The sequence below is a fragment of the Staurois parvus genome, unplaced genomic scaffold (assembly GCF_062004578.1).
Source record: "Staurois parvus isolate SC_StPar_1 unplaced genomic scaffold, SC_StPar_1.0 ptg000090l, whole genome shotgun sequence".
NCBI classification, from domain to species: domain Eukaryota; kingdom Metazoa; phylum Chordata; class Amphibia; order Anura; family Ranidae; genus Staurois; species Staurois parvus.
This window is the reverse complement of record NW_028317886.1, coordinates 842,805-870,449: the sequence shown is the minus strand read 5'-3', so window position 1 is coordinate 870,449 and position 27,645 is coordinate 842,805. Positions and strand designations below refer to the sequence as shown.

The window sequence follows — 27,645 nt, the reverse complement described above, 5'->3', positions numbered from 1 at the left end:
AAATAATTCAAGATAAAATTTGTGCGTAACTTAAAATGGAAGCAGTTCCATTAGAAATATGGGAGCTTATATTGCCGATTTATTTTTAAAGGTACAAGTTACAAGGTGTCACCCCAATCCTGCTAGAAAATAGATATAGGATAGGAGTTTAGACACAACTAGCTGTATGCTTGTTCCAGGTCAATGACTCACTAGCTAGTAAAGCCATGTTAGAAATGACCGTCTCAGACTCTGCCTCAGACTGTTACTTTCATAAAAGGCAGCAATAACTGCGCCATGGTTCTATCCTAAAAGACATACAGTAAATATGGAAAAAAGAATTGATGTTTCTGAAATGCTCCTCTAACTGTCCATACAGTACGTGTAAAACAGTATGGATGTAAATAATGTAAAACAATTTTAGATATTTTTTAAGGATGGAATCCAACTGATCCACATGCTCTTATCTAGCTGGCTCAACAATAAGAGCCAGTTGACAAGAACACCTGAACAAATGAACACAGCACCTGCTAATAACACAAGCTGGGTACTCTTCAGTGCTCTAGAGTATCAGTACTGGACAGTACCCATTTAAGCGTATAACTTCTGGAAACAAACATGCACATGGTAAACTAATAAATGCAAGGACAGACATGTTTCCTGCTCAGGCATCTAAAACCAGTCATGATAGAGACATGGAAGCTGTCACATTGTGCTTTTATTGTGATGTATTTGTTTAAACAAACCAGTATATTCTTTTGTACTTACTTAATAGTCTTTTCTATCCGTTTTCCTTTTATATTCAGTTTTTGCATTTCTTTAACAACCTTCTGGGTTTGCATTTCTTCAGAATTCTTTGTCAGATTTTGACTCAGATCCTTAGCTAACTGTTCAACTAACTTAATGTCAAACCTTAAAGAGAATAAGTGAATTTGAATTAAATTACTATATATACACACACACACACTATGTACATACACACACACACACACACACACACACACACACACACACACTATTTTGCCAAAAGTATTGGGACACCCCTTCAAATCATTGGATTCAGGTGTTCCAATCACCTCCATGGCCACACATCACCAAGTGCAATGAAAAGCTTCAGATGCAGTGGTGTAAAGCATGCTACCACTGGACTCTAGAGCAGTGGAGACATTTTCTCTGGACTGACGAATCATGCTTCTCTGTCTGGCAATCCGATGGATGTGTCTGGGTTTGGTGGTTGCCAGGAGAACAGCACTTGCCTGACTGCATTGTGCCAAGTGTAAAGTTTGGTGGAGGGGGGGATTATGGTGTGGGGTTGTTTTTCAGGGGTTTGGCTTGGCCCCTTGGTTCCAGTGAAGGGAACTCTTAAACTGATTGTAAAGGCGTAATTTTTTTTTTGTACAAAAATAACAAACATGTCTATACTTACTTGCTCTGTGCAGTGGGTTTGCCGAGAGTAGCCCAGATTCTCCTCTTCTCGGGTCCCCTGCTGGTGCTCCTGGCCCCTATGGGGGCACTCGAGCATGCACACTCCCCAACCCCTGCCCCGTGTGTCCATTCACACATGGAGCCGGGGCTAAGTCCTGCCCCCTCTCTATTCTCATTGACTCCCTGGCTATGATTGACAGCAGTGGGAGCCAATTGCTCCCACTCCTGTCTCAGCCAATGAGCCAGTGCACATCGCTGGATCAAGAGGGTGCTTAGGTGAGTATTAGGGGGGAATGCTGCACAGAGAAGGTTTTTTACCTTCATGCATAGAATTCATGAAGGTAAAAACCTTCAGCCTTTACAACCACTTTAAGGCTACAATACATCAACACATTTTGGACAATTTCATGCTCCCAACTTTGTGGGAACAGTTTGGGGATGGCCCCTTTCTGTTCCAACATGACTGCACACCAGTGCACAAAGCAAGGCCCATAAAGACATGGATGAGTGAGTTTGGGGTGGAGGAACTTGACTGGACTGCACAGACTCCTGACCTCAACCCAATAGAACACCTTTGGGAAGAATTAGAGTGGAGACTACGAGCCAGGCCTTCTGTCCGACATCAGTGCCTGACCTCACAAATACACTTCTGGAAGAATGGTCAAACATTCCCATAGACAGACTCCTAAACCTTGTGGACAGCCTTCACAGAAGAGGTGAAGCTGTTGTAGCTGCAACGGGTGGGCCAACTCAATATTGAACCCTATGGGCTAAGACTGGGATGCCATCAAAGTTTATGTGTGTGTAAAGGTAGGAGTCCCAATACTTTTAGCAAGTGTGTGTGTATGTAATATATATATATATATATATATATATATATATATATATATATATACACAAAAACATAGAAACGTTTTACAAGCTGCATTGCACAAACTGGAAACCATCAAGTAACAGATGAGGTTGATGTTAATAAGTTCATATTAGTACATTATTGTTGCAATCTTTGTCTGTAATTACCTGACAATACATACAGTATGTAATAAGTGCATAACATGAGAAATATAAAATCAAACACATGATATGCATATATTTTTTAAAGCTTCTGTCTCTGTCGCTCAGTTTTGATATATTAATTTGTAATAGGGAAGCACCATGATAAAGAAATTAATCCACATAGCTGCAGAAAGTGTTTCAGGAGACATATACTTTAGACGTATTCAATTTAGGGCTAGGAACAATGTTTGTCGAGAATTATTTTTTTTTTATATGTGTTAAGACGTAATCCTCAAGAGTGTTTAGTACACACACCTTTGTGTACACTTATTTTTACTGAAACAGAACCTTAGAGTGCTTAGAAATGTAATGGCATGACCAAAGCAAATGCTACAATGTGGCCCCAGGTTGCGTAATTTTAGGGCAATCTGAGTTGGGTGTACTTTCCATACATCGCAACAAACGTGGGGATGGATTCACTTCATGAAAAATAAAGCATTGAATCTGTATATTGTTGGTTGAAGGAGACATCCATATCATTTCTATTCTATATTCACATTTTTGACAATTAAAGTGTTACTAAAGCCTGATTTAATTTTAAATAAAACAACAAACATGTTATACTCACCTATTGTGTGCATTGGTATTGCACAGACCAGCCCCAATCCTCCTCTTCTCAGGTCTCCTGCCAGCGATCTTGGCTCCTCCTCTTCTTTGTGTGTCCCCCATAGCAAGCTGTTTGCTATGGGGACACACGCTGCATACCGACACCATGCAGGTGCATAGTGTTAAAATGTGACAATTCAACTGCAGGGTTTGAAGTATTAAGAATAGTGTTTCAAAATTTGTGGGATACTTTTAGGAAGCTTGTAGGCAAGTGGTGTGTTGCACAACCACCACTGCACCTGACAAGCATTCCCTCTGGTGGGTAGCATTGCAGGTAGTGAGTTGACCAACCACAGATCACTCACTTACTTCCTGGGTAGCTGCCAGAGATAAACAAAGCTACTGCATTATTGAGGGATATTTCTGGCACTAGGAGGACAATGTGCTCCAGGCAGGCATCTTGGAGGAGGAGCTAGTGTCTGATTGAACAAAGCTCCCCTGAGATTTGGGCAGCCATCTTGGACACAAAAAGGACTATATGTAGCCTCTTCTGGGTGATTTTGGCACACTTGCAGTGTGGGACATTTGGAGTCAGGGACAGACACCTGCTGGATAGGCAAAGGCAGGCTAAGCTTAGGGAAAGGTTCAAGAGGATGGCTAGATTAGGAGAGGTCCTACATAACTCCTGGATCCTACATTGCTTTTGGAGAAGAAACAGTATCTTCCAGTTTGCTATTTGCGTAGCACATCCTTGTGTGCCATTCTGCCAACACGGTACCCCATTCTAGAAGGCCACAGCCTCAAGGGTAACTATGTATAAAAGCAATTCTCAAGGGCCCTGCCATATGAAAGTCTTGGAAAATTAACAGCATTGTGGTGGATGTGTATAAGTGCCTTAAAGGATAAGTCCACCTTTTAACGAAAAATAATAAATGCATACTCTTTTGCAGGTAAAAAATGTGCATTTATTATTTTTTGTATGTGGAACCTCTAAAGTATTGCATCAGTGATCAGCCATGTAGGTCTCTCCCTGGCCTGTCAGTATTTCTGTTTGCTCATACATCCCGCATGGGCAAGCCGATACTTACTGACAGGAAGGCTCATTGAACTGTTCACAAATCATTTAAAAAAATCATTGGATTCAGGTGATTGACTTGATGCTATACTCTGATTAAAAAGTGTTCCTTTAATTTTTTTGAGCAATGTATATACACACTATATTGCCAAACGTATTGAGACACCCCTTCAAATCATTGGATTCAGGTGTTCCATTCACCTCCATGGCCACAGGTGTATAAATTCAAGCACTTAGGCATGCAGACTGCTTCTACAAACATTTGTGAAAGAATGGGTCGCTCTCAGGAGCTCAGTGAATTCAAGTGTGGTACCGTGATAGGTTGCCACCTATGCAATAAGTTAATCAGTGAAATTTCCTTGCTACTAAATATTCCACAGTTAACTGTTAGCGGAATTATAACAAAGTGGAAGCAACTGGGAACAAGAGCAAATCAGCCACAAAGTGGTAGGCCGCGTAAAATGACAGAGTGGGGTCAGTGTATGCTGAAGCTCACAGTGTGCTGTATTCGCCAACTGTCTGCAGAGTAAATAGCTAAAGACCTCCAAACTTTATGTGGCCTTCAGATTAGCACAACAACAGTGTGTAGAGAGATTCATGGAATGGGTTTCCGTGGCTGAGCAGCTGCATCCAAGTCTTACATCACCAAGTGCAATGCAAAGCTTTCGATGCAGTGGCGTAAAGCACGCCACCACTGGATTTTAGAGCAGTGGAGACATTTTCTCTGGAGTGACAAATCACGCTTCTCTGTCTGGCAATCCGATGGACATGTCTGGGTTTGGTGGTTGCCAGGAGAATGGTGCATGCCTGACTGCATTGTGCCAAGTGTAAAGTTTGGTGGAGGAGGGATTATGGTGTGGGGATGTTTTTCAGGGGTTGAGCTTGGCCCCTTAGTTACAGTGAAGGGAACTCTTAAGGCGTCAGCATACCAAGACATTATGGACAATTTCATGCTCCCAGCTTTGTGGGAACAGTTACTTACTGTTTCTAACCTGCTCTACCAGTTTTGGGGGGATTGTGAAAAACAGCACGGGCTTGGGGGGTCTGATTGGACGAAAGTAGTCAATAAACTTCCTTCTTCCTCCTCCGTTCTCACAAGCTAAGGGAGCATTTTTTTGAGGTGCACTCACAGCTGTATGTATGTTTACATGAAAATGTATTAATTTATGGTAAAACGTTTTTGGTTTTTTTGGGTGGGGTTACAACCACTTTAATGTAAGTTAGAAGGGGTTGACTATATAAAGTATAAAAAGGAGAGAAACTGAAAGTAAAAATAAAATTCCTATTATTGCTATCTTCTGTAAAATTGCTATCTTCTCCTAGTATAACTGTAACTCCATTGTGTATGGATGAGTATTACATCAGTTCTGGCCATGCACTGGATGAAGAAAGAATACTTTAGTTGTGGAACAAGTAGTGAAGAAGAGGGCTACTGCAGCAATGGGGAGCATGTACCTGTCAGCACTGAGGAAGTGCACACTAAGAGGTAATTGTGCCATAATGTACAGGTATGCTGTGTATATCTGCTCATTATGGAAAGTGCTCCAGTGTCCCCACATTGCAAACATTTAGGGCACAAGCCAACTTTACATAGCATGCATAGGACTGTTATAGTGATATTAAAATGTTTGCGTTCTGTCTGACAGTCAGATGAATTCATTCACTGAATTGCAGACATTCGCCAACATTTCCTACAACTATATTCAGTTGTTATCTTGATGGCCAAATTCCTCCATAAAAATTAATTGCTCTATAATAACTCCACAAGAAACAATCTAGCCCAATGGAGCTATAACCCATATTAAAGATTTCTGAAATCATGGTAACATCCTGTCTCCCTACACAAATATATAACATATCTAGGAAGATATTGATTGGATGGGAGAGCTGACATCAAACCAAAAATAGACCTTATCAAGCTGATATGCTTCCTGTGTATGGTATTTGCGGTTATAAAATAGTGCCTATTTCTTGTTGGTGAGCAAGGAGACACGATTGCAGAATCCATGCCAAATGCAGAGTGATATATCTAGTTACTAGGAGACTTTTATAATGATGTTTTGTCATTATTATTATGTCTAATTGTCAATTCTATATTTTAATCAAGCTTACGCAAAAAATAAAGCAGGTAGTTTATCAAGTTGCCTTAATCGTTCAACAAGGTTTGGAAAATGAAGTTGGCAGTTTGTGTTGGAGGTAGATGGGAAGTGTCCAAGGCTTCTGAGCACCTGAGAGACCTGAAAATCAAATTAGTTAAGTCAGATTTTGGCTACAAAAATTACTATTTGTTCAGAAAGTAACCTCAACACAAAGAATTTCAGAAGACAGTGACAGTGATGTTTTATGTCTTGTTGGTTTTACAAGTGAGGTAACTATGAACAGTGTCTAGCTCCCAATGATGCTGTGTCAGTTTACTAGAAGATTAATATTTCTGTTCTACAAATGTCCAACCTTATACAAGGTGATATCAAAATGTTTTTGTAACACACCAACAGATGGCAGGCTACATGCAGAGTCACAGGGAGCACCGACCTTCATAAGTCAGTGTGCCAAAAGACATCATCCTGTGTACATCGGGAGCTGTGCAACCGTTGCTATTCTAACCACATGCATTACCGTCTGCTATTTCATCATGGGCAGTGAGTTAGAACAAATAGCAAACATGAAATTCTGCGTGAATTTGGGCAAATCTGCCACAGAGATGGTTTGATACAGTAAGTGCTTTGTCCTGTGCCCTGCCTGCATTTTGACTGTTCTTTCTGCCTGGAAACTGAGAAACATCCATGGCGTCCAAAAAGCGTCCCTTTAGGTCAAAAGCGGTTTTAGACCAGCTAGAGAACAGCGATAGTAAATCAGAACCACTTGCAGAATTGAGTGATAATGATTTGTGGGGAAATTGGTCATCAGACACTGAAAAAGATTTTGCGACTTTGCTCAGTGATGTGCGAACTTGGCGCTCTATTTCAAATTTCAGTGTTTTCGGTTTGATTATATTATTGAATTAAATTCATTATTATTATATTATTTTTTATGTTTATTTATTAAATTATAATTTATGATTTCGCGTTTCAAATTTCAACATACCCGGGATGTTTACTAGACTCTTGTTCAGACAGATTACAGTGAGTTATTCCTAAAAATTACAGGCATACAATATAAAACTCCAAATTTCCATGCAAAATAATGGTACCGCTTTCAGCACCAAAAATCTGAACTAATCATACCGCCAGGGAGGTTAAAGTGCTTTAGAAGCAGTTCAACACTTTTCAGATAATAGGATTTATTACTAAAAAGATCAAAAGGGTGCAATAAAAATATTTACAGAAAAAGATGTAGCCAATATATATATATATAAATACAGAGAGCAATAACACAGCAAAGAGATAACAGAAAGAAGTTTAGAAAGGTAGAATACTTGCCAAAAGTCCTGGGTTAAGCAGATCAAGTTTCAGAGCAAAAGGGTACCGTCTCCCACGTTGGTTCGATGTTAAAAGGGAGAATTCTTCAACTTCAACTTTCTGCTCCAAGCATAACAGCCTTTTTCTAGGAACTCAGCAGGGTGTCTCCTTACAGCAGAGAACCAATCGCCTCATTTGGGGAGGGGTGTTGTAGGCGGGGAACTCAGGCTATGACCAAGTCCCTCCCAAGTTATACTATGGTCAATAACCTTCCCTAGGTACATGTAGCAGTCTAGCCACTAGTAGATTAATATGCAGAACGATATTCTGAACGTCCGGACATCAAATATGTCATAGTTCACTATTCCAGCTAGAACTATATGGCTTTCTGCTCTCCTGTATATGTAATCCAGGGGTGTAAGATATCAGACAACTCGCATTAAGCTGAGCTATCCGAATATGTGCTTTATTTTTATGTAATTATTTCCTACCTTAAGATATGAAATTATTGGGAAAAGTGGGTTTTAAATGTGAGGCCTGTTTTATGGCTACCTAGGAATGCGTTTGAAGCCCAGTGAAGGACTGGTTTATGGCTTTACGATTATCTCAGATTGAGAAGCTAACAGACACCCGGGCACCAGCTAATTTGCGATTTAAAACCATGAAGCTGTCCCGCTGTGCCTGATTGCCTGTGCACTTCTGAACCCAGCACACCGGGACCCGTGTCACTCAACATACAGGGAGGGGGGAAGCTGCTTTGGAGTAGAAATGATACAAGATGGAGGGCCTTTGCCAAAATGGAGGTTCGCATCCATCTCTGTACGTACAATTGCTACACAATACTCTTTACTCTCAGTAAAAATGCTTCTTATTTTTACCTACTTCAGGGCACTATGTAGGCATAGCCAAATCACAGCTACCCCCCTCATCACACGTGGTGTCACTCAGAATTGCAGGAAACATTAGGGTGTGTCACAGAAAACTGGGTCTAACTGGCACTTATTGCATTGCACACTCATATTTAGACACCCTGTACAACAGGAAAGTGAAGGTGAGACTATGAAAATAGAGGTTGTTAGTACAATGTCTATTAATCATAGCTACATTTTCAGTTGGGCTTTAATGCCTATTTGCAATTTTTATTCTTTTATTTGTAGTTTTATTATATATTTAGGTTATGAATTACCTCATCATTGAAACCTTTCTTAACCCAGTCACTGAATTCTTTCTTCACCTCTTCCTCATAATTGGCTGCATCTATTTTTGTAATGGAAAGTTTGTCCTTAAGATATACATTGTTTTCAGGATCCAGTGCCTGTTCAGAGAAATATGGGTGTTAACTATGAGAAATACTGTCAATAAACGAAAAAAAAAAAATCCATGTGCACAGTATCAGCATGGTCAATTACAGTATCATGCTGCAATAAACCAAGCAAGGCCAGATAGAGTGGTAAACATGTGCAAGGGAAAATATGTTGTTTTCATATTAAGCGGTCCTAAAGGTTGGAGGTTATTGGAGGGCCACAATATATGAAAGTCTACACAGCACAAGGCAGTATGGGGAATAGTAAAACAGTTCTGTATGTGTGTGTAGGGGTGGGGTTATTGTTATTATGATTATTATTAATAATTACAGGTTTGCACATCACTCAATAAAGATGTATTATATAATTTTGTAATTATTATATATATATATATATATATATATACACACACTGTTATTTTTGTAGCATTAATATTATTATTATATAGTATTTATAAAGCGCCAATAGTTCGCTCAGCGCTGTACATTACAAAGGGGGACAGAACATGTGACAGAACAATACCAATACAATGCAAAACATGAGGGGATTGAGGGCCCTGCTCTTTCGAGCTTACAATCTAGGAGGGAGGGGATGGTGGCACAGGAGGAGATAGCTGTGGGGGATGGAGTGGTAGGAAGAGTGGAGGAGGTAGGAAAGTTAGCAGGGGGTGGGGTAGGCTTCCCTGAAGAGATGGGTTTTCAGGGTGCACCTAAAGGAGAGGAGAGTAGGTGATAATCTGATGGGTTGGGGCAGGGAGTTCCAGAGGATGGGTGACACCCTGGAGAAGTCCTGGAGGTGGGCAAGGGAGGAGGAGACCAGGGAACTAGAGAGAAGGAGTTCTTGTGAGGAGCAGAGTGTGCGTGCTGGGCGGTACTTGGATATTAGGTCAGTGATGTAGTTCGGGGCAGTATGGTGGACAGCTTTGTACGTCAGTGTTAGGATTTTGAATTTGATCCATTGCGCAATCGAAAGCCAGTGGAGGGATTGGCAGAGGGGGGTGGCGGAAATGGAGCGGTTGGAAAGGTGAATGAGTCTGGCAGCCGTATTCAGGATCGACTGAAGCGGGGATAGCCAGCGGCGAGGTAGGCCAGTGAGGAGGGAGTTGCAGTAGTCGAGTCGTGATATGATGAGAGAGTGGATGAGCTGTTTAGTGGTTTCTGGAGTTAAGAATGCACGTATTTTGGCGATGTTACGGAGGTGGAGTCTGCACGAGTTTGTTAAAGATTGGACTTGGGGCTGGAAGGATAGGTTGGAGTCCAGAATGACACCAAGTACTGTGGCCTGCGGGGCGGGTTTGATGGTGGCGTTGTTGGATGTGATGGAGAAGTCAATGAGGGGTGGTGCCCGGGCTGGGGGGAAGACAAGAATCTTGGTTTTGGAGAGGTTCAGTTTAAGGAAGTGGAGCGACATCCAGTCTGATATGTCACTCAGTAGGTGTGTGATTCGGGCGGAGACCGAGGGGGTGAGGTGGGGGGTTGAGAGATAGATTTGTGTGTCGTCGGCATAGAAGTGGTAGTTGAAGCATGTATGAGTTGGCCAAGGGAGGTGTAGATGGAGAAGAGAAGGGGCCCGAGGACAGAGCCTTGAGGGACCCCAACAGAGAGGGGGAGTGAGGGGGAGGTGGTAGCATTATAGGTAATGCTGAAAGAGCGTTGTGACAGGTAGGATGAGAGCCAGGAGAGAGCAGAATCTCTGAGGCCGAGGGAGTGTAGTTTTTTGAGGAGGAGGGGGTGGTCGACTGTGTCGAAGGCCGCAGAGAGGTCAAGGAGTAGGAGCACTGAATAGTGGCCATTAGCTTTGGCGGTTAGCAGGTCGTTGGAGACTTTGAGTAAGGCAGTTTCGGTGGAGTGTAGGGGACGGAAGCCGGACTGTAGGGGATCGAGGAGGTTGTTGTCGTTGAGGTGAAAGCATAGGAGGGTGTAGAGTAGGCGCTTGAGGAATTTAGATGTAAATGGGAGCAGGGAGATGGGTCTGAGGTTGTTCGGGTCATTGGGGTCCAGGGAGGGCTTTTTAAGTATGGGGGTGGTGTGTGCATGTTTCAGAGGGGAGGGGAAAGTGCCGGAGGAGAGGGAGAGACTGAAGATGTGGTCGAGGGAGCGTAGGATGGAGGGGGAGGGAGGTCGTAGGAGTTGTGAGGGGATAGGGTCGAGGGGGCAGGTGGTGAGGCAGGCATCAGAGAGGATCTTGGAGACTTCCTCGATGGTAGTAAGGTCAAAGGTGCGGAGTTTTGGGGGAGCTTCAGTATGAGGAATGTAGGGTGGGGTGGAAGTGGAAGAGGGGGTAGCTGTGTGAGAGGGGACGGGTTGAGAGGGCGTGTGAGTTGCGGCGATGTCCTTGCGAATTAGAATTATAGTAGTAGAATTAGTAGTATTGCCTAATTACAAAAATGTGTGCACAGACACAGGTCTAAATACATAAAACAAAGTTGGTTTCAACTGCACCATTACAGTATAACACTGAAAGGAAGAAAAACAAGCAGGTACATGGTTATGTGGCATATAATTCATGCAATCGTGTCACAGTAGTACGAAACAAACATTTCTACATGATCATCCTTACTGCTTTCCTGGGCCATTCTGGCCTTGCGGTCAACATAGCATCATAGAGCTGCAAACTTTCCCGCGGGGAGAATGCCAGATCTTTTGGAATTCCACTTTTCCGGATCTAATTTATGAAGAAGAAATACGGTAACTGATGATTAAACAGTCATTTATTTTATTTACACCGCTTGTTTGCTGTACAAACAAGCGGGAAATGTGGGCCACAAATGTTCAGTATAGCATGCCTATGAATAAATGCAGCCATTTCACACAATTTATCAAAATATCCAAAGACACGGGGTTATTTACTAAAACTGGAACATGCAAAATATGATGCAGCTCTGCATACAAATCAATCCAGGTTTTATTGTTAAAGCTTAATTGAACAAGCTAAAGTTAGAAGCTGATTGGCTACCATGCACAGCTGTACCAGATTCTAAATGCACCAGCTTTAGTAAACCTCCCCCATAGCAAACCAATCAGCACAGAATAGGGAAATTAATAAGAACATTACTGGTTCCTCTGAGCAACACAAAGTAGTTTTATTCTAACACATGATTTGTTGTGACTATTTCTGATATGGACAAAAATTGTATTGATGAGGAATATCATATGGGAATGTAGAGCAGTGTTTTTACAGTGAATACTGTTTTAGCCTAGTGAATACTTGCAGTAAGTGCGTATATAAACCAAACTTTTATCCTTTTTTAATTTGGATTGAGTAGGGAATGGTTAGAACCCGTGTCAGTTTTTATTACTATCTCAGGGTTGCCAACTGTCCATAAATTTGAAACATTTACGGGCTGTCCATAAATGTTCTTTTACTTCCTATGTACTACCTATGACCTTTTTAATTCCTATGTAGAAGAAAACATACTACAATACAGGTATCTTGCTCCAATGATTTCATATTAATTTTCTGGTATACACTTTAATACATATGGGACGGAAGCGTAGGCAGGACAGAACACACAGAGAAGATGGAGAACACACAAAGCTTTATTGAGTCAACAAAATGACAGTCACTCAATGGGGAAATGGCAGGAAGGGTGATCTGTGCACAAACTAGGGACGATTCCTGGCATGGGGGGTCTTGCCAATAGGGGGTGACAGCGAGGAGGGGCTAAGATACCTGTAGTCCAGCACCAAGGGCAAAGGAAGAGTCTCTGTGGCGGATTGTAATCTCACAAGGGGCAAGGGTCATCACAGGAACAGTTCAGGTAAAACGGGATCGTCCCAGCAGCAGTTCAGGTAAAACAGGGGAAAGCATGTGTCCACGGATCCGACAGGGTGTCTGGTCCCCCAGGGATAAGAAAGTAAGACACAGATACCTGTTGGAGGTCCAGAACAGACGCGGGGTCTCGGGCAGGGTGGCTTGTGCGGTTCCCCCCCCCCTTTGGACTGGATTCTTTGGCAGCAGGCGAACAATCTTCCCCCCAGGCTGGGGTCTCCAGCGACAGGCAGGTGATCCACCCCCTAGGCTTGGGGGGTCCCAGGCAGAGCCTGGTCACGAGGGTCCCGCTGAAGCTGGGCTCCCTCTGTGACTGCACAGTGGACTGGGGTCTCGGGCAACAGGTGGGCAACCTACTCCTGGGCAGGGGTCTCGGGCAACAGGCAGGCAATCTCCCCCCTAGGCTTGGGGGGTCCCAGGAATAGCCTGATCACGAGGTTCCCGCCTCAGCTCGGCTCCCTCCGTGATTGCACAGAGGATTGGAGTCTTGGTCAACAGGCGGCAACCTACCCCTGGACTGGGGTTGTCAGGCAACAGGCGGCAATCTACCCCTGGGCTGGGGTCTCGGGCAACAGGTGGGCAATATCCCCCCTAGGCTTGGGGGGTCCCAGGCAGAGCCTGCTCACGAGGGTCCCGCCTTAGCTGGGCTCCCTCCTAACTGCACAGCGGATTGGAGTCTCAGGCAACAGGCGGCAACCTACCAATGGACTGGGGTCTCGGGCAACAGGTGGCAATCTACCCCTGGGCTGGGGTCTCGGGCAACAGGTGGGAATCTACCCCTGGGCTGGGGTCTCGGGCAACAGGCGGGCAATCTCCCTCCTAGGCTTGGGGGGTCCCAGGCAGAGCCTGCTCACAAGGGTCCCGCCTCAGCTGGGCTCCCTCCATGACTGCACAGCGGATTGGAGTCTCAGGCAACAGGCGGCAACCTACCAATGGACTGGGGTCTCGGGCAACAGGCGGCAATCTACCCCTGGGCTGGGGTCTCGGGCAACCTACCCCTGTTCAGGGGTCTCAGGCAACAGGCAGGTAACTCACCCCTCAGCTGGAGGGTCTCAGGTAGGGTCAGGCGGTCTCCCCTTAGCTTGGGGGGTCTCAGGTAGCTGGCAGGCAGTGTCCCCTCAGCTGGAGGGTCTCAGGTAGGGTCAGGCGGTCACCCCTTAGCTTGGGGGGTTGCAGGTAGCTGGCAGGCAGTGTCCCCCCAGCTGGAGGGTCTCAGGTAGGGTCAGGTGGTCTCCCCTTAGCTTCGGGGTCTCAGGTAGCTGGCAGGCAGTTCCCCTCAGCTGGAGGGTCTCAGGTAGGGTCAGACGGTCTCCCCTTAGCTTGGGGGTCTCAGGTAGCTGGCAGGCAGTGTCCCCTCAGCTGGAGGGTCTCAGGTAGGGTTTCAGGTGTGGGGTCTGACCTTTGAGGAGGGAGCTCATGCAGAGCTGTGGAGACTCCCACCCTGGGACATTCAGCGGAGGGCAGCGGGTACTCCCAACCCTGGGGTATTGCAGAGGGCTACAGTCCTGACCTTTTGGGGGTCTGCAGAGTGCACAGCGGGGATGGCTGCAGAGGCTTGGTCCCCCCCACCCGAGCCTCCCAGCGGTTTTCAGGGAGATAGATGATTCCAGCAGCATGCACAGGAACAAAGAGAAGGGCTGCTTCCTGTGCCAGTCTTTTTAAAAGCCTCAGCATTGGTCGGCCCAGCACCGTTCATGGAAGCTACAAGGACAGAGCAATTTTCAAGGGTGGAGGGAGGGGTGGAGGGATATGGCCGAGGAACAGCAGGCAAAGGGGGGTGGGGAAGGCACGTGCACTCCGTGACAACATAAAATACAAATCAAAACAATATTTTATCATATTGACCAGTCATCAATAAATGGCGGACTGTGGTCCTAACACTGACCGAGCAATGTTCGTGTCCAGACCAGCAGCCCGCCAGTCTGCAGCGCCTGATCCCTGCTGCTCAACAGTCATTAGTTGCTGGGACCGCCACTGTCTCAGCAACCAATAATGTCACATGTGCACCCCGCCCCCTGTAGCATGTTTTTCAGTTTGGCCCCACCCCCTTCAGCTTGTTCCTGCTGCCAGCTCCGCCTCCTTAAGCTTGTTCCTTCTGCCGCTCCCATCCCCTGTAGTTCCTTTTTCTCCCATGCCCCGTTCATGCCTGCTTGCCCACAGGACATATCCAGCTATGTTGTGCATATGGATGGGATTTATATTACAGGTGTACTCTGATGGGTGTAAATGGGTACTCTGATGGGTGTACTCTGATGATGTAAATGGGCACTCTAATGGGCCTATATGACATAAAGCGGCACTATGATGACACATAGGATATAAAGGGGCATTTAGATGGGCACATATGATGGAAAGGGGCACGTTAATGGGGACAACTGATGGAAAGGGACACTCTGATGGAAGACACCTGATGTAAGGGGGGCTCTGATGCAGAAACCTGGTGTAAGTGGCACTCTGATTTGGACACCTGATGTAAGGGGGCACTCTGATTGAAACACCTGAACACCTGATGTAAATGGGCACTCCCATCAAAGTACCACCTTGTCTTAACTGAAACTTGAATTATTATTTAAAATCTTTGGAATTTATAAATTTCTCAGTTTTTGATAGACATACAGTGACTACAATCTTTCTGAGTCATAGCACAAACTTGAGATTTGGACCTCGGCTAAAAGAAAATGATAGTGACCTGATCATCTTGAATTTTAATTCAATACCCCCGATGTAGAGCAAGGCTTACTTGTGGTATTGTTAATGCAGCACATGGATGGTAATGATGAAAGTTAATTTTGTCATCTTCCGCAGAACACACATATTTTTCTAAGTCATTGTATCTCCTGTCATGCAGAACTAAAATGCAAAAGAGAAAAAAACAGTCACTACATACCATAAATATCAAAATTATGCAAAAAAAAACTAATATACAGATTGGTACTTACCTAGTCGAACTCGACAAGACTTCCTTTCTGTTTTTAATCCTCTCTTTTTAGCTGATTTCTGCCTCAGCGTTCTTTCTTCTGCTTCATCATATAGTCCCCAGTATTTTCTCACAGACTGCAGCCACCTTAAAAATGCAGTTATTAAAATACAGCCATCAAATACAGTACATTAAAAGTATTCAACATCCCTTTGTGCTTAGAAAGTTGAGGAATCTGTAGCTGGAATTCCTGTTTCAGTCGCTGGACTTCCTGTTTCGCTAAGGGCCATTCTCACAGGCCTATTATGCAATTAGAGAGGCATTAGCAGCCTCTAAAGTAACCCTTTTCAACCAGGGTGCCCTGGCACCCTAGAGTCCCTTGAGGGTTCTTTAGGGGAGTCTTGGCAATATGCCTAGAAATTGCCCAAAAATTGTATACAAGACAGCAGGTGGATCAAGCCTGCCATTTAGTTACACAAAGCCACGGGTTCATTGTGCACCATTACAACCTTCTAGCCACCGGCATCCTAACAGCCAATGGCAGCATCAGTTGATATGGAGGATGTTGGTTGCCTGCACGGCATCCTTGTTTGACCCTCCCCTCTGTCAGTAATGGGGTCAAATAAGCTGAGTGATAGAGAGAAACTGAGGGAGAAAAGAAACATTGGAATACTACTAAGTATCAGTGTGCAGATGTGTATTTGCTTTGGAAAAATAAATCCCCTCTAACATTGGGTGTCCTGCATGTGTGGGTGTTCCTGCGTAAGGTAAAACTATTAGAATAGTTTTTTTTACATTTTAGAATGTGGTACCTTGAGATGGTCAATAATTTTAAAGGGTGCATCAAGATTGTTCATAACTTTAAAGGGTGCCTTGATTGAAAAAAGGTTGAGAAATACTGCTGTAAAGCACCCTAAAGGGAAAACAATAACAAGCATTGCTCCCCTATTGCCCGGGGGGCCCCATGAGTTGTCAGTCCGCCCCTGATTAGCAGGGACCTGCTCTTGGTGCTTACAATCTAAAAGGGAAGGGGAGTTGGTAAAAGGTAATAGCTGTGGAGAATGAGCTCATGGAGGTGGTCCATGTACAGTTTTGAGTAGAGGCTGAGTAAGCTTCTCTGAATAAATGAGTTTTCAGGGATCGCCTAAAGGTGGGCAGGGTAGGAGATAATGGAAATGAGCAGGGGAGGAGGTGATGCTAGAGCTAGAGAGAAGGAGGTCATGGGAGGAGGGGAAAAAACAATTTGGGCAATATGTCAACATAAGGTTTTTGAAATAGCTGGGTGCAGTGTTGTGCATGGCTTTGTATGTTGTAGTTAGTATTCTGAATTTTATACTTTTAATTAGTAGGCTACTATTTTGTATGAATAAAATTTTGGTATTTTTACATTATTTCTTTGTAATACACTCTGGTACCTTAACCTCTTCACTCCTAAGGGTAAAACAAATCTAAATGCCCAAGCACAATTTTGCAATGTTGACATGTGTTAGTAAAACCGTGCATATCATCACAACTACTTTGTACATCCGGGTGAATTATACCTTGTTTTTATTTCAGGACAAATTGGGCTTTTAGTTGGTGGTAAATGGTAATGGATATCTCCTGAATTTTTTTATTATCAAAGGAAAACTGGCTCAAAATAGTAAAAAAAATCTTTTTTTTTCATTTAGCTGTGTGTTTCTAGTTACTATCATAACCTACCACCAAAGAACAACCCAAAATAAATTTTCCAGCTCTTGACAATCGCAGTGATATCATATATGTGTATGTTATTTGTTGTTTGTACCCGTAGTACAGCCCAGAAACAATAGTGCGCATTTTGTTTTTTTGTTTTTTTTACCTAAAACACACTGACACTAATTTTTTCTTAAAAATCCTGACCTTTGACCCTGACCTTTGATCCTGACCTTGGCCCAAACATGGTACTTTTAATCCCAAACCCTATATCATTTATAAACAACCCTAGACCATTCAGAGTATGAATCATTAACCACTACTGAATACATATTTTAAACCAGTTTTCTATCTATTTACAAACTGATTTTTCAAAGCCTGTAGACTACCTTACACATTAGCCATATGTGGAGAACTGTGTAAAATGCTTTTGCAAAATCCAAGTATACTATGTCCACAGCCACTCCTTTGTCTAAGGTTTTGCTCACCTCCTCATAAAAAGAAATCATATTTGTTTGACAACTTTTGTCTTTCATGAATCCATGCTGTCTGTACATTGTTTTCTAAAGGGCCTACATGCTCAGACCTGGCTTGTTTCGAATTTCTGTGGCCATGATTTGATTTTTACATATTCTGTTATATTCCTTGTAACAATTAAATTATGATAGCGTTCTTTCATTTTTATGTTTTTTAAAAGCTCTTTTCTTATTATTTATAGCTTTTTTAACTTTGTCCTTGAGCTACATAAGCTTAGTTTTTATCTTTTTAAACTTATTGCCCATAAGAATATATTTTGCAGTGTGTTCGCATATCGTATTTTTGAAGAATTACCATTTCTGTTCTGTGTTCATTGATGCCAATATTCCCTCCCAGTGTAAGTGTTGGAGATCAGCCCTTATCCTTGGAAAATTTGCTCTCTTAAAGTTGAGTGTTTTTATTTTTTCAGTATGTGCTTGTTGTGTACAGCTAACATCAAATTAAATCATGTTATGGTCACTGCTACCCAGATGTTCTTTTATATGTACATTAGTAATAAGCTCTGCATGGTTTGACATTACCAGGTCCAGCAGAGCATCATGTCTAGTAGGGCTTCTATGAACTGTACCATAAAATTGTCTTATAATAGGTTTATACATTTTTGCTCTTTAACTGTTCCTGCGGTGCATTTACTCTAGTCAATTTCTGGGTAGTTAAAATTCCCATTAATATCACTGTCCCAGCCTTTACAGCCCTTTCTATCTGTGCAAGTAGCTGAGTCTCCACCTCTCATTAACACTGGATGGCAAACTCCAATGTTTACCTTTGTAGTACACACCCCCATGTGCAGTTCCACCCATAATGCTTCAGCCTCATCACAATCTCTATCAACTAGGTCCTCTTTCACGCTCACTTTGAGATCACTTCTCACATAGAGACAGACACCACCACCTGTCCTTTTTACCCTGTCTCTCCAAAGGAAAGCATAACCAGGAATATTAATAGCCCAGTCATGTGAAGTATGAGGCCAAGATTCAGCAATACCCATTACATCGTAGTTCTCTTCATGCACCAAAGCTTCCAACTCACTTATTTTGCTTGGCAGACTTCTGGCATTGGTGAATACTTTAATACATTGCCACATTTCGCACACACATTTTGCATATTTTTAATTTTAGTACAAAGAGTACCATTTCCAATGGTTGTTTGTATCATGGGAGCCTTCTTATCATCGGTCATAGCCCTCCCCCCATCTTTCCCCATTTTAACAAACCAATGTGATCTGACTCCTGTCTGACCTGTCTGCCCCATTATAATCTAATCCCCCTCCCCTCAATCATAATTTAAATACTCCTCCAGACTTCCCATAAACCTCTCACCCTAGCACAACAGACCCTCTTCCATTTAGGTGCAAACTGCCTTTAGCACATAGGCTTTGCTCCAATAAAATGTCAGCCCAGAGCTCTAAAAACTCAAATCCAGTTCTCTGATCACCTACTGTCTTTCCATTGTTACGCAAGGTAAAGGCAATATTTCAGAGAATATCACCTTAGAAGTCCTTCCCTTCAACTTGTAGCCTAGTTTTTTAAATTGATTCTTAAGGAGCCTCCACCTTCCATGTATTCTGTCATTGGTTCCAACATGGATCAAGACAGCTGGGTCATGCCCAGCCCCTCCCAGTAATTTATCAACCTGGTCCACCACATGCTGAACCCTGGCACCAGGGAGACAGCAAACCATTCGGTTGAGGCGATCCTGGCAACAGATTATTTTGTCAATCATTCTGATTATTTAATCCCCTATTACCACCAACTGTCTAGGCCTTCCTGCACTACCCTCACCACCCATACTAGATGGGTTGTCTTCCTGACTGTTAGGGATAGAAGTGACAGTTATGGATGCCATCTCTGAGCCTGCCACCCCCACATCTTCACCCAACCTGGCAAATCTGGGTGCTTAAACCCATGGCTGGCCTTCATTTTCTGTGAGTCGTCAGTTCTACCCAATGTTGCAACTTGCTCTTCTGGATGTCTAATGTAAGCTTTCAGAAGGGCCACCCGCTCACATCTGTTGCAGCGGTATCCATCCTGGGGCTGTTGATCCATTGTTGTATACATTGTGCACTGCACAAAACCTTAAACCTTGCTAGCACTTATTTTCCCAGTTACAATATTAATATTACTAACAAGAAATTTCAGATGTTACTTGCAGGTAGAAGACTCCTGTTATAAACTCTGGTTTTTAAATCCACTTGGGCAAATTTCCAATTTGCCAAAGTTCCAGCAAGCAAAAGGTGGGCAAGCTCAAGGATGAGCAAGCTCAGAGTAAGTTCAGCAGAGAGTTATATAGTACCTGGAGCACCTGTGAACAATTAACCACTCCCCTTAATTAGCAGACTGAGGGAAGGAAAGAAAAAAAATGCTATTTAAAAAGAGTCAGAAGAGGGGTTTTAAAAAGCTGCTAGCAAAGCAGAAAATAAAACAACTGAAACCAAAAGCAAACAAAAGGTCTCCACTCTTCTCTCAAATTTCCCACTCTTCAGCTCCCAACCAGCAAAATGTGGCATGCATATTTTGCTATATTTTGGTGTACAAGATACCATCTGGCTAGTACTTTATAAACCATTTCCAAAGTCAATAAATTGTGGAATGATTTATGAGTTGCAAGCCAAATGTTTTTACAAGCCTTAAGCGTAAGCTTTAGTGATAGATCAGCCATCCACGTATCAACATACGTGAGGATGGAGGGATTAAGGTTGGATGACAAGGCTTTATATAGTGTAGAGATTACCCCCTTGGTGTGGGGGTCTGATTAGAACAATTTCTCAAATGCGGTCTTTGAAGTGAGGTTTGAATGGGACGATATCTGTGGGGTATAAAAGTGATTTGGAGGTATCTAAACATTTCCAAGCTTTGGAGTGTATGATATATTTGAAGGTAGGAAAATGGTTTAAAGTCAGTTGAATTAACCATATGGTATAAATGTGTTACACATAAGTATGATCAGTGGCGAAATGCCTTTGTTTTCTATTTAAAGTGTCTACCTAACTGGGTAATTATTATGTTTTATCTATCTATATATATATAGATAGCACAGTGGCTAAATGGTTAACACTTCCGCCTGGCAGTACTAGGGTCGTTGGTTTGAATCCCAGCCATGGCACCATCTGCCTGGAGTTTGCATGTTCTCCCTGTGCTTGCGTGGGTTTCCTCCAGGTACTCCAGTTTTCTCCGACACTCCAAAGACATGCTGGTAGGTTAATTGGCTCCTGTCTAAATTGGCCCTAGTATGTGTATGTATGAATGTGAGTTAGGGACCTTAGACTGTACACCCCTTGAGGGCTAGGGACTGATGTGAATGTACAATATATATATGTGTAAAGCGCTGCGTAAATGGATGGCGCTATATAAGTACATGAAATAAATATATATATATATATATATATATATATATGTTTGTAGATTCTAGACGACTATTGAGGACTCTTTATCATTTTCTATAAGAACCTCCTGCCTTCTCACCTTCATGGGAGAAAGACGACACACACTTGTTGGATTCCTAAGAATCTATGGCTTTAATACAATGAGAATTATGGATTTCATCTTGCTGGTATGAACAAATATTTTTTCTTTTGGATATGCTTGTATGATGATATGTGTGTTTCCAATTATAATGTGTGCTCGTTATATACATGTTATATCCCTTAAGATCCCTCATGAATAAGAGTCTTCATGTGGACTGTATTGGATTCAAATAATTTCTTGAACCCTAAACTCAGTGTTTTATTGTCTGTTTTGTTTTTATTTAATGTCATAATAAAATTCATGGGTATTATACACGTAGTGTTTCCCTTGTATCTATATGCTCCTCAAAAATGTCCTTGGTTACTACTATTGTAGTTTGTATATGTCAAATTAGGGGAGAGGACATATAGCATACAGTATACTGTATAATCCCTTCCATGGACACAGGCCTTAGTGAGGCGGAAGGGTTTGTGTTCTTCAATGATGTTGAGAGCTATGCTGGCGGCACCATCACTGCTGGTAGGGCCACCCAAGCCAGACAGGTTGCAACTGAGGGGCCAGACCAACTGTGTCCATCCCTAGCCTCGTAGGATGACTCCAGCATGGTAGGGGTTGGGGAAAGACCTGGCAACCTATCCTGTAAAAAAATTGCCAAGAAAATTCATGGAAAGTCACTTATGGATTGCAAATGTACCCAAAAGGTGGGTCCCCCAGGCCTGTAAGTACCCAACAAATGACTGGGGAAGAGCAAAGATCCTTTGCAAGTAATTCGGGAAATTATGATGCAAACACGTCAAATCCCTCGGGAAGCCCTGCTGCTAATGCTGCCTGCAAGGAAAGAAAGAATCTGCGGTGCGCTAAAGTTCACAAAATTGCAACATGGAATGTTTGTGGAATGTGTCAAGGAAAATTGGAAATTGTCAGACAAGAAATGGCAAGACTAAACATAGATTTACTTGGAATCAGTGAATTGTATTGGAAAGATGATGGCTATTTCTAGTCAGATAACTTTTCAGTGTATTATTCGGGTAATCAAGAAATTAGAAGAAATGGCGTAGCTTTTATAACTCAGAAAAACATTGCTCCTGCAATTGAAAGTTACACCATCATCAGTGATTGCATAATGGCCATTTGTTTATGTGGGAAACCATTTAATATCACAGTTTTACAAATATATGCGCCAACAACAGATGCTCCAGACGATGAAACTGACCTTTTTTACGCCAAACTTGATTCAACCTTAAAACAGGTACTAAAAAAGGATATTATTTACGTCATGGGCGATTTTAATGCAAAAGTTGGCAGCCAGAAGGAGATGAATATTGTTGGAAGGCTTGGTGTCAGGGAACAAGAAGATCGCCGCAGCACATGAATCTGCGCATGTGCAGGATCCCGACAAGGCATACAGGCAGGCGGGCACTAGGACCCAGGCGCGCCTGTCACCAATGACAGCACCGGCAGGCACTAGGACCCAGGCGCGCCTGTCGGCACTGGGCGGGCTATTTAAAGAGCACCTCGGTGCTCATTCAGTGCTGACTGGTCTTCAGCTCCCCCCAAGTCCTGCTTGTTTCCTGTGCAATTTCCTTTGGTTCTGACCCAGCTTGTTCCTGACCCGACTCTGAGTACTCTCCTGCCCCCCCCCCCCCCCGGTTCCTGACTTCGGCTCTGTTCCTGACTCTGGCATTTCCTCCTGATCCTGTACCGCGCTGCCCGACTGTTATGACCCTGGCTATCCTACGACTCCGTTCCAGTCCTGTGTCCTGGCTACATACCTGGCTCTGCTGTGCATCTGGCAATCAACTGTACCTGCCTGGTCTGTCTCCACAGTACTCAAATCAGAGGATATCCTGCTTATCAAGGTCATCATCTGCAAGAGCCGCAAGCAAAACCCTGCGCTCTTGTCCCCCTGGTCCTTAGACGCCCACTGTTCCAACCTCAGCGGGCTCAGCATTAGTAACACAAGTGAGGCCGACCTCGTCAATTCAGTCTCCCATCAGGTACGTGACACTTGGACTGGGTGAAATGAAGCTGGCAACCGTTTGATTCAATTCTGTAGTGAAAACTGTTTTTGGATCGCAAATACTGCATTCATGCAGCCTAAACGTCGACTGTATACTGTACATGGACATCACCAAATGGACAACATTGCAATCAGAATGACTATATACTCTGCAACCAACATTAGAAAAGTTCAATCCAAGCCATAAAAACATTCCCTGATGTTGATTGTGGTTCTGGCCATGAACTACTTGTAGCATCCATCAAAGCGAAATTCTGTAACATCAAAAAAAAGGCCGCACCTAAACAATTTGACATCTCAAAAATTCCAGTTATATATGCTGTTGAAATTAAGAACAGTTTAGAACTCCTCAGCATGATGCAAAAGGAGCCAAATGAATTGTGGCATGATATAAAATCAACAATCAATCAAATTGCACTTAAGCATATACCTTATAAAAAAACAGGAAAAGGGAGAGACTGGCTATCGGAAAAAAACAATTAAAATTGCTGATGAAAGAAGAAGAGCCAAGGTAATTGGGGACCATGTTGAGGTAAGAAGGTTGAATGCAGAATTTCAAAGAGCAGCAAAGAAAGACAAAGAAGAGGACTGGGATCAACAGTGCAGGAAATTATAAGAAGATGGTAAAAAAGGCCATACCAGAAATCTTTTTGCACAGGTAAAGAAAGCTCGAATTCCGTTTTCTGCTCGCAAAGGAGCAATAAAAGACAAGAATGGGAAAATCCTGATTGATCAGCAAGGCATCAAATGCAGATGGAAAGAATATGCAGAGGAGCTGCAATGATTACATATAACCAGTACTTGGGGAGACGGTAGAGTTAGAGCCAGCTATACTTAATGAGGAAGTAGTATAGGCACTGAAGAAGCTATTAAACAACAAAGCTCCTGGAATTGACTTTATTCCAGCTGAATTGCTAAGACCCATCCCATCACTAGTGATAAAAGAAATCTGCCAGAAAATCTGGGAGACTATGAAGTGGCCAAAAGAGTGGAAAAGATCAGTTTTTATTCCTCTACCAAAGAAAGGTGATTCAAGAGACTGCAACAATTACCGCACAATTGCATTGATTCCTCACATAAGCAAAATCTTGCTAAAAATTATTCAACAGTGCCTAAGACCAGTCATTGAAAGAGAATTACCTGATTCACAAGCTGGTTTCCAAAGAGGTCGAGGTACAGGTGATCAGATTGCTAATCTACGTTGGATTATGGAAAATGTAATGAATATCAAAAAAGCATCTACATGTGTTTCATTGATTACACCAAGGCATTCGACTGTGTTGTACATGACAAGCTATGGAAAGCATTGCAAGAAATGGGAGTGCCAATGCACCATGTACAGTTAATAAGGTCAATTTATATCGACTAAGAAGCTACTGTTCAGACACAATATGGTGACATTGAGTGGTTTAACATTTGAAAAGGTGTACGACAAGGTTGTATTCCCTCCCCTTTTCTTTTCAATCTGTATGCAGAGGTCATCATCAGGAAACTAGATCTAGAAGAATCTGAAATTGGGGTGAAGATCAGTGGTAGGAATATTAATAACCTTCGATATGCTGATGATACAACTTTACTGGCAGAAACAGAAGAGGACCTGAAACACCTGATAGCAAAAACACAGGAGGAGAGTGCAAAAATGGGACTCCGTCTTAACATCAAAAAAACAAAGATCATGACAACATCTAAAACTCAAACAACCAAAATATACATTGATAAAGAGGAAATAGAATGTGTTCAGGATATCTGTTTTCTAGAATCTATGATAAACCAAACAGGAGATTGCGCTCCTGAAAGTAAAAAACGGATCGCATTAGGTCGAAACGCTATGCTAAGTATGCACAAATTGTGGAAAAGTAAGGATATCAGCCTCATCACCAAATGCAAGCTGGTAAACACGTTAGTTTTCCCTATAACAACATACGGGTGTGAAAGCTGGGTTATGAAAAGAGCTGATAGAAAGAAGATTGATGTATTAGAATTATGATGCTGGAGAAGGCTATTAAGGATACCCTGGACAGCAAAGATTACCAACAGAGAGGTTTTAGAGCGAGTTAAACCAGGAATAACTTTAAAAGGAAAGATAGTTGAATTACAGCTGACTTATTTTGGGCATGTGATGCGATCTGATTCCTTAGAGAAGGCAACATTACTTGGTATGGTCAGCAGGGGGAGAAAAAGAGGAAGGCCGAAAACACGCTGGTTGGACGCTATGAAATTGAACACTGGCCTAAGCATGTATCACCAATAAGAAAGGTGCAAGACCGGAAAGTGTGGAGAGTGACGGCCCATGCAATCGCCAAGAGTCGGACACGACTTAATGGATAGAGAGAGATACTGTATAATCCACTTGTTAATTATGATTAAACTAACTTACAAGTAGTGTGTGCATAGGCAGCTTGTGGCTTGTTTGCCACATAGGGGCCAGATAGACCTACATATAGTTAAACAAATCCGCATTTGGTAAATAAATTACTGAATCATTACAAAATAAAGGCCACGTTTGGCTTAACATTTACAGTTAGAGTAGACATAGGGTTGCATTCGCATACAAGTCTATGGGAACACAAAACCTGCTCGAAGAAGGAAATTTAGAACCATCTCAAACCCATGCTAAACTGATGCATCGACACAGGTCCAAAGCCTGGCCCTCATATAGATTAGGGACAAGTAATAAATGTACACATCTTTGCTCTGAGTGTGGTAGGAAGGGTGACAGCCTGACCATCATAAGTAACACTAAGATCTTTCACATCTTCTCATCATTGCTTTTACTTGATTTTGTATGACATCTTTATTAAAGAACAGCTCCACCTAAAAGGGGAAGTTCTGCTTTAAGCCTTTGTCCCCCGCTCCCCATTAAGGATTGGCACCTTTGGGGAGCAGGGGGGGAGCGGGTACCCAAATTTGACAGGTACCCGCTCCCACTTCCGCTGCGAGTGCATAGGCAATCGGAAGTGAAAGTTGTCATCCTACTCTCCCTCCCTATAGTCTTCTGGGACACGTGACGGGTCCCAGAAGACTACGGGGACATTCACAAAGGTCAGCGCTTGTCACGCATGTGCAGTGGGCACCCTGCTGTGAAGCCACAAACTGTCACAGCCAGGTGCCCACACAGGGAGAGAAGACGGCTGGTGAAACCAGAGGTTGTGAGGACAACGCTGGACCGAGGGACAGGTAAGTGTCTGTATTTTAAAAGTCAGCAGCTACAGTTCTTGTAGCTGCTGACTTTTATTTTTTTTATTCAGGTGGAACTCCACTTTAAGGATAAGTTCACCTTTTGGACAAAAATAATAAATGCACATTTTTTTGCAGGTAAAAAAATGCATTTATTATTTTTGTCCAAAGGAGCCTGTAAAGCATTGCACCAGCAATCAGTAGATCACTGATGCCATGCAGGTGTCCTTCAGACCTGTCAGAATATCTGCTAGTCGTACGGGATGTACGGTCAAACAGATATTCTGACAGTAAGCTTCAATGAACTACCACGGCGCTCCACAGTGGTAGTTCATTGAAAACTACAAGCACACAGCCACTAAGGCTGCTGGGATTTGTAAGTACTCATTTACAGCACTTGGCTGTGTGGGCAGAGACACCCTTGGACAGCAGCATTGTCATTCTGTGGAGAGGATGTTAGATGCACTAGCAAATTTAGACCGACTTGACTAGCAAATTAAATCCAAGTTAATACGTTTTAGACGGTTACAGCAAACAGTTTCTTCCTTTTGGGATAAAGTTTTCACATATATAAATACATTTTGACCATTGTAAGTACCCCTGTCAGTGTTAATGGTTTGTCTCAACCCTCTAACTGCCACTTTTTCTGGGCAACTTGACCTATTTAAAGAAGATGAAAAATAACAGACTAATGCAGCCATCACATCTAATAATTGGTACGCTGCAATATTTTACATTTTTGTTTCTGTTTCTTATTATCACCTTAATAGTTCATGCATCTTATAGTAAGGATCACAGAATGTAATGGCTAAAATTTAAAAAAATTAACATTTACTCAGTTAGGTGTTCTGGATTGCTAATTGTTGCAGATAATGCAAGGAATGGACAGCGAACCATTGCCAGTATGTGTTCCCAGACTTCTGCTCCAATCTCTCCTCCCAAGCAATGCACCTGGAATAAAAAAGAAAAAATCTAATATTTCCAATCAAGCTAACAATTTATTGGTATCAGAGTTGTCATGTTGATTCTTTATGATATGGTCTTTTCTGTTAAATGCATGCTTTTATTTAAAATTAATCTTTACAGTGCTCCAACAACACACAATATGAAATTAAAATATTGTGCTTTGTGTGTTTTAATTTTATTTTTTAATTTTGTGCAGCGAATCTCAAGGGTGTGAGCTAGGAGTGAGAGGGTATTTATTTCAGGTCCTTATATAGCACCGTCCATTTACGCAGTGCTCTACACATACTGTATATATATATATATTGTACATTCACATCAGTCCCTAACCCCTCAAGG

At 42.7% G+C, this 27,645-nt stretch overlaps 1 protein-coding gene across 1 annotated transcript in view; it reads right to left on the bottom strand.

The window, feature by feature from the left end:
- Nucleotides 1-27,645, bottom strand: part of DDX60 (DExD/H-box helicase 60) — a 186,578-nt gene that overhangs the window by 78,666 nt on the left and 80,267 nt on the right. Inside the window, exons 19-25 of the mRNA XM_089670348.1 lie at nucleotides 27,179-27,294; nucleotides 15,494-15,618; nucleotides 15,295-15,404; nucleotides 11,343-11,447; nucleotides 8,666-8,794; nucleotides 6,194-6,318; nucleotides 748-891 (exon numbers count right to left, since the gene is read on the bottom strand). Of these exons, the coding sequence (XP_089526474.1) occupies nucleotides 748-891; nucleotides 6,194-6,318; nucleotides 8,666-8,794; nucleotides 11,343-11,447; nucleotides 15,295-15,404; nucleotides 15,494-15,618; nucleotides 27,179-27,294 (854 nt within the window). The remainder of the gene's footprint in view (nucleotides 1-747; nucleotides 892-6,193; nucleotides 6,319-8,665; nucleotides 8,795-11,342; nucleotides 11,448-15,294; nucleotides 15,405-15,493; nucleotides 15,619-27,178; nucleotides 27,295-27,645) is intronic.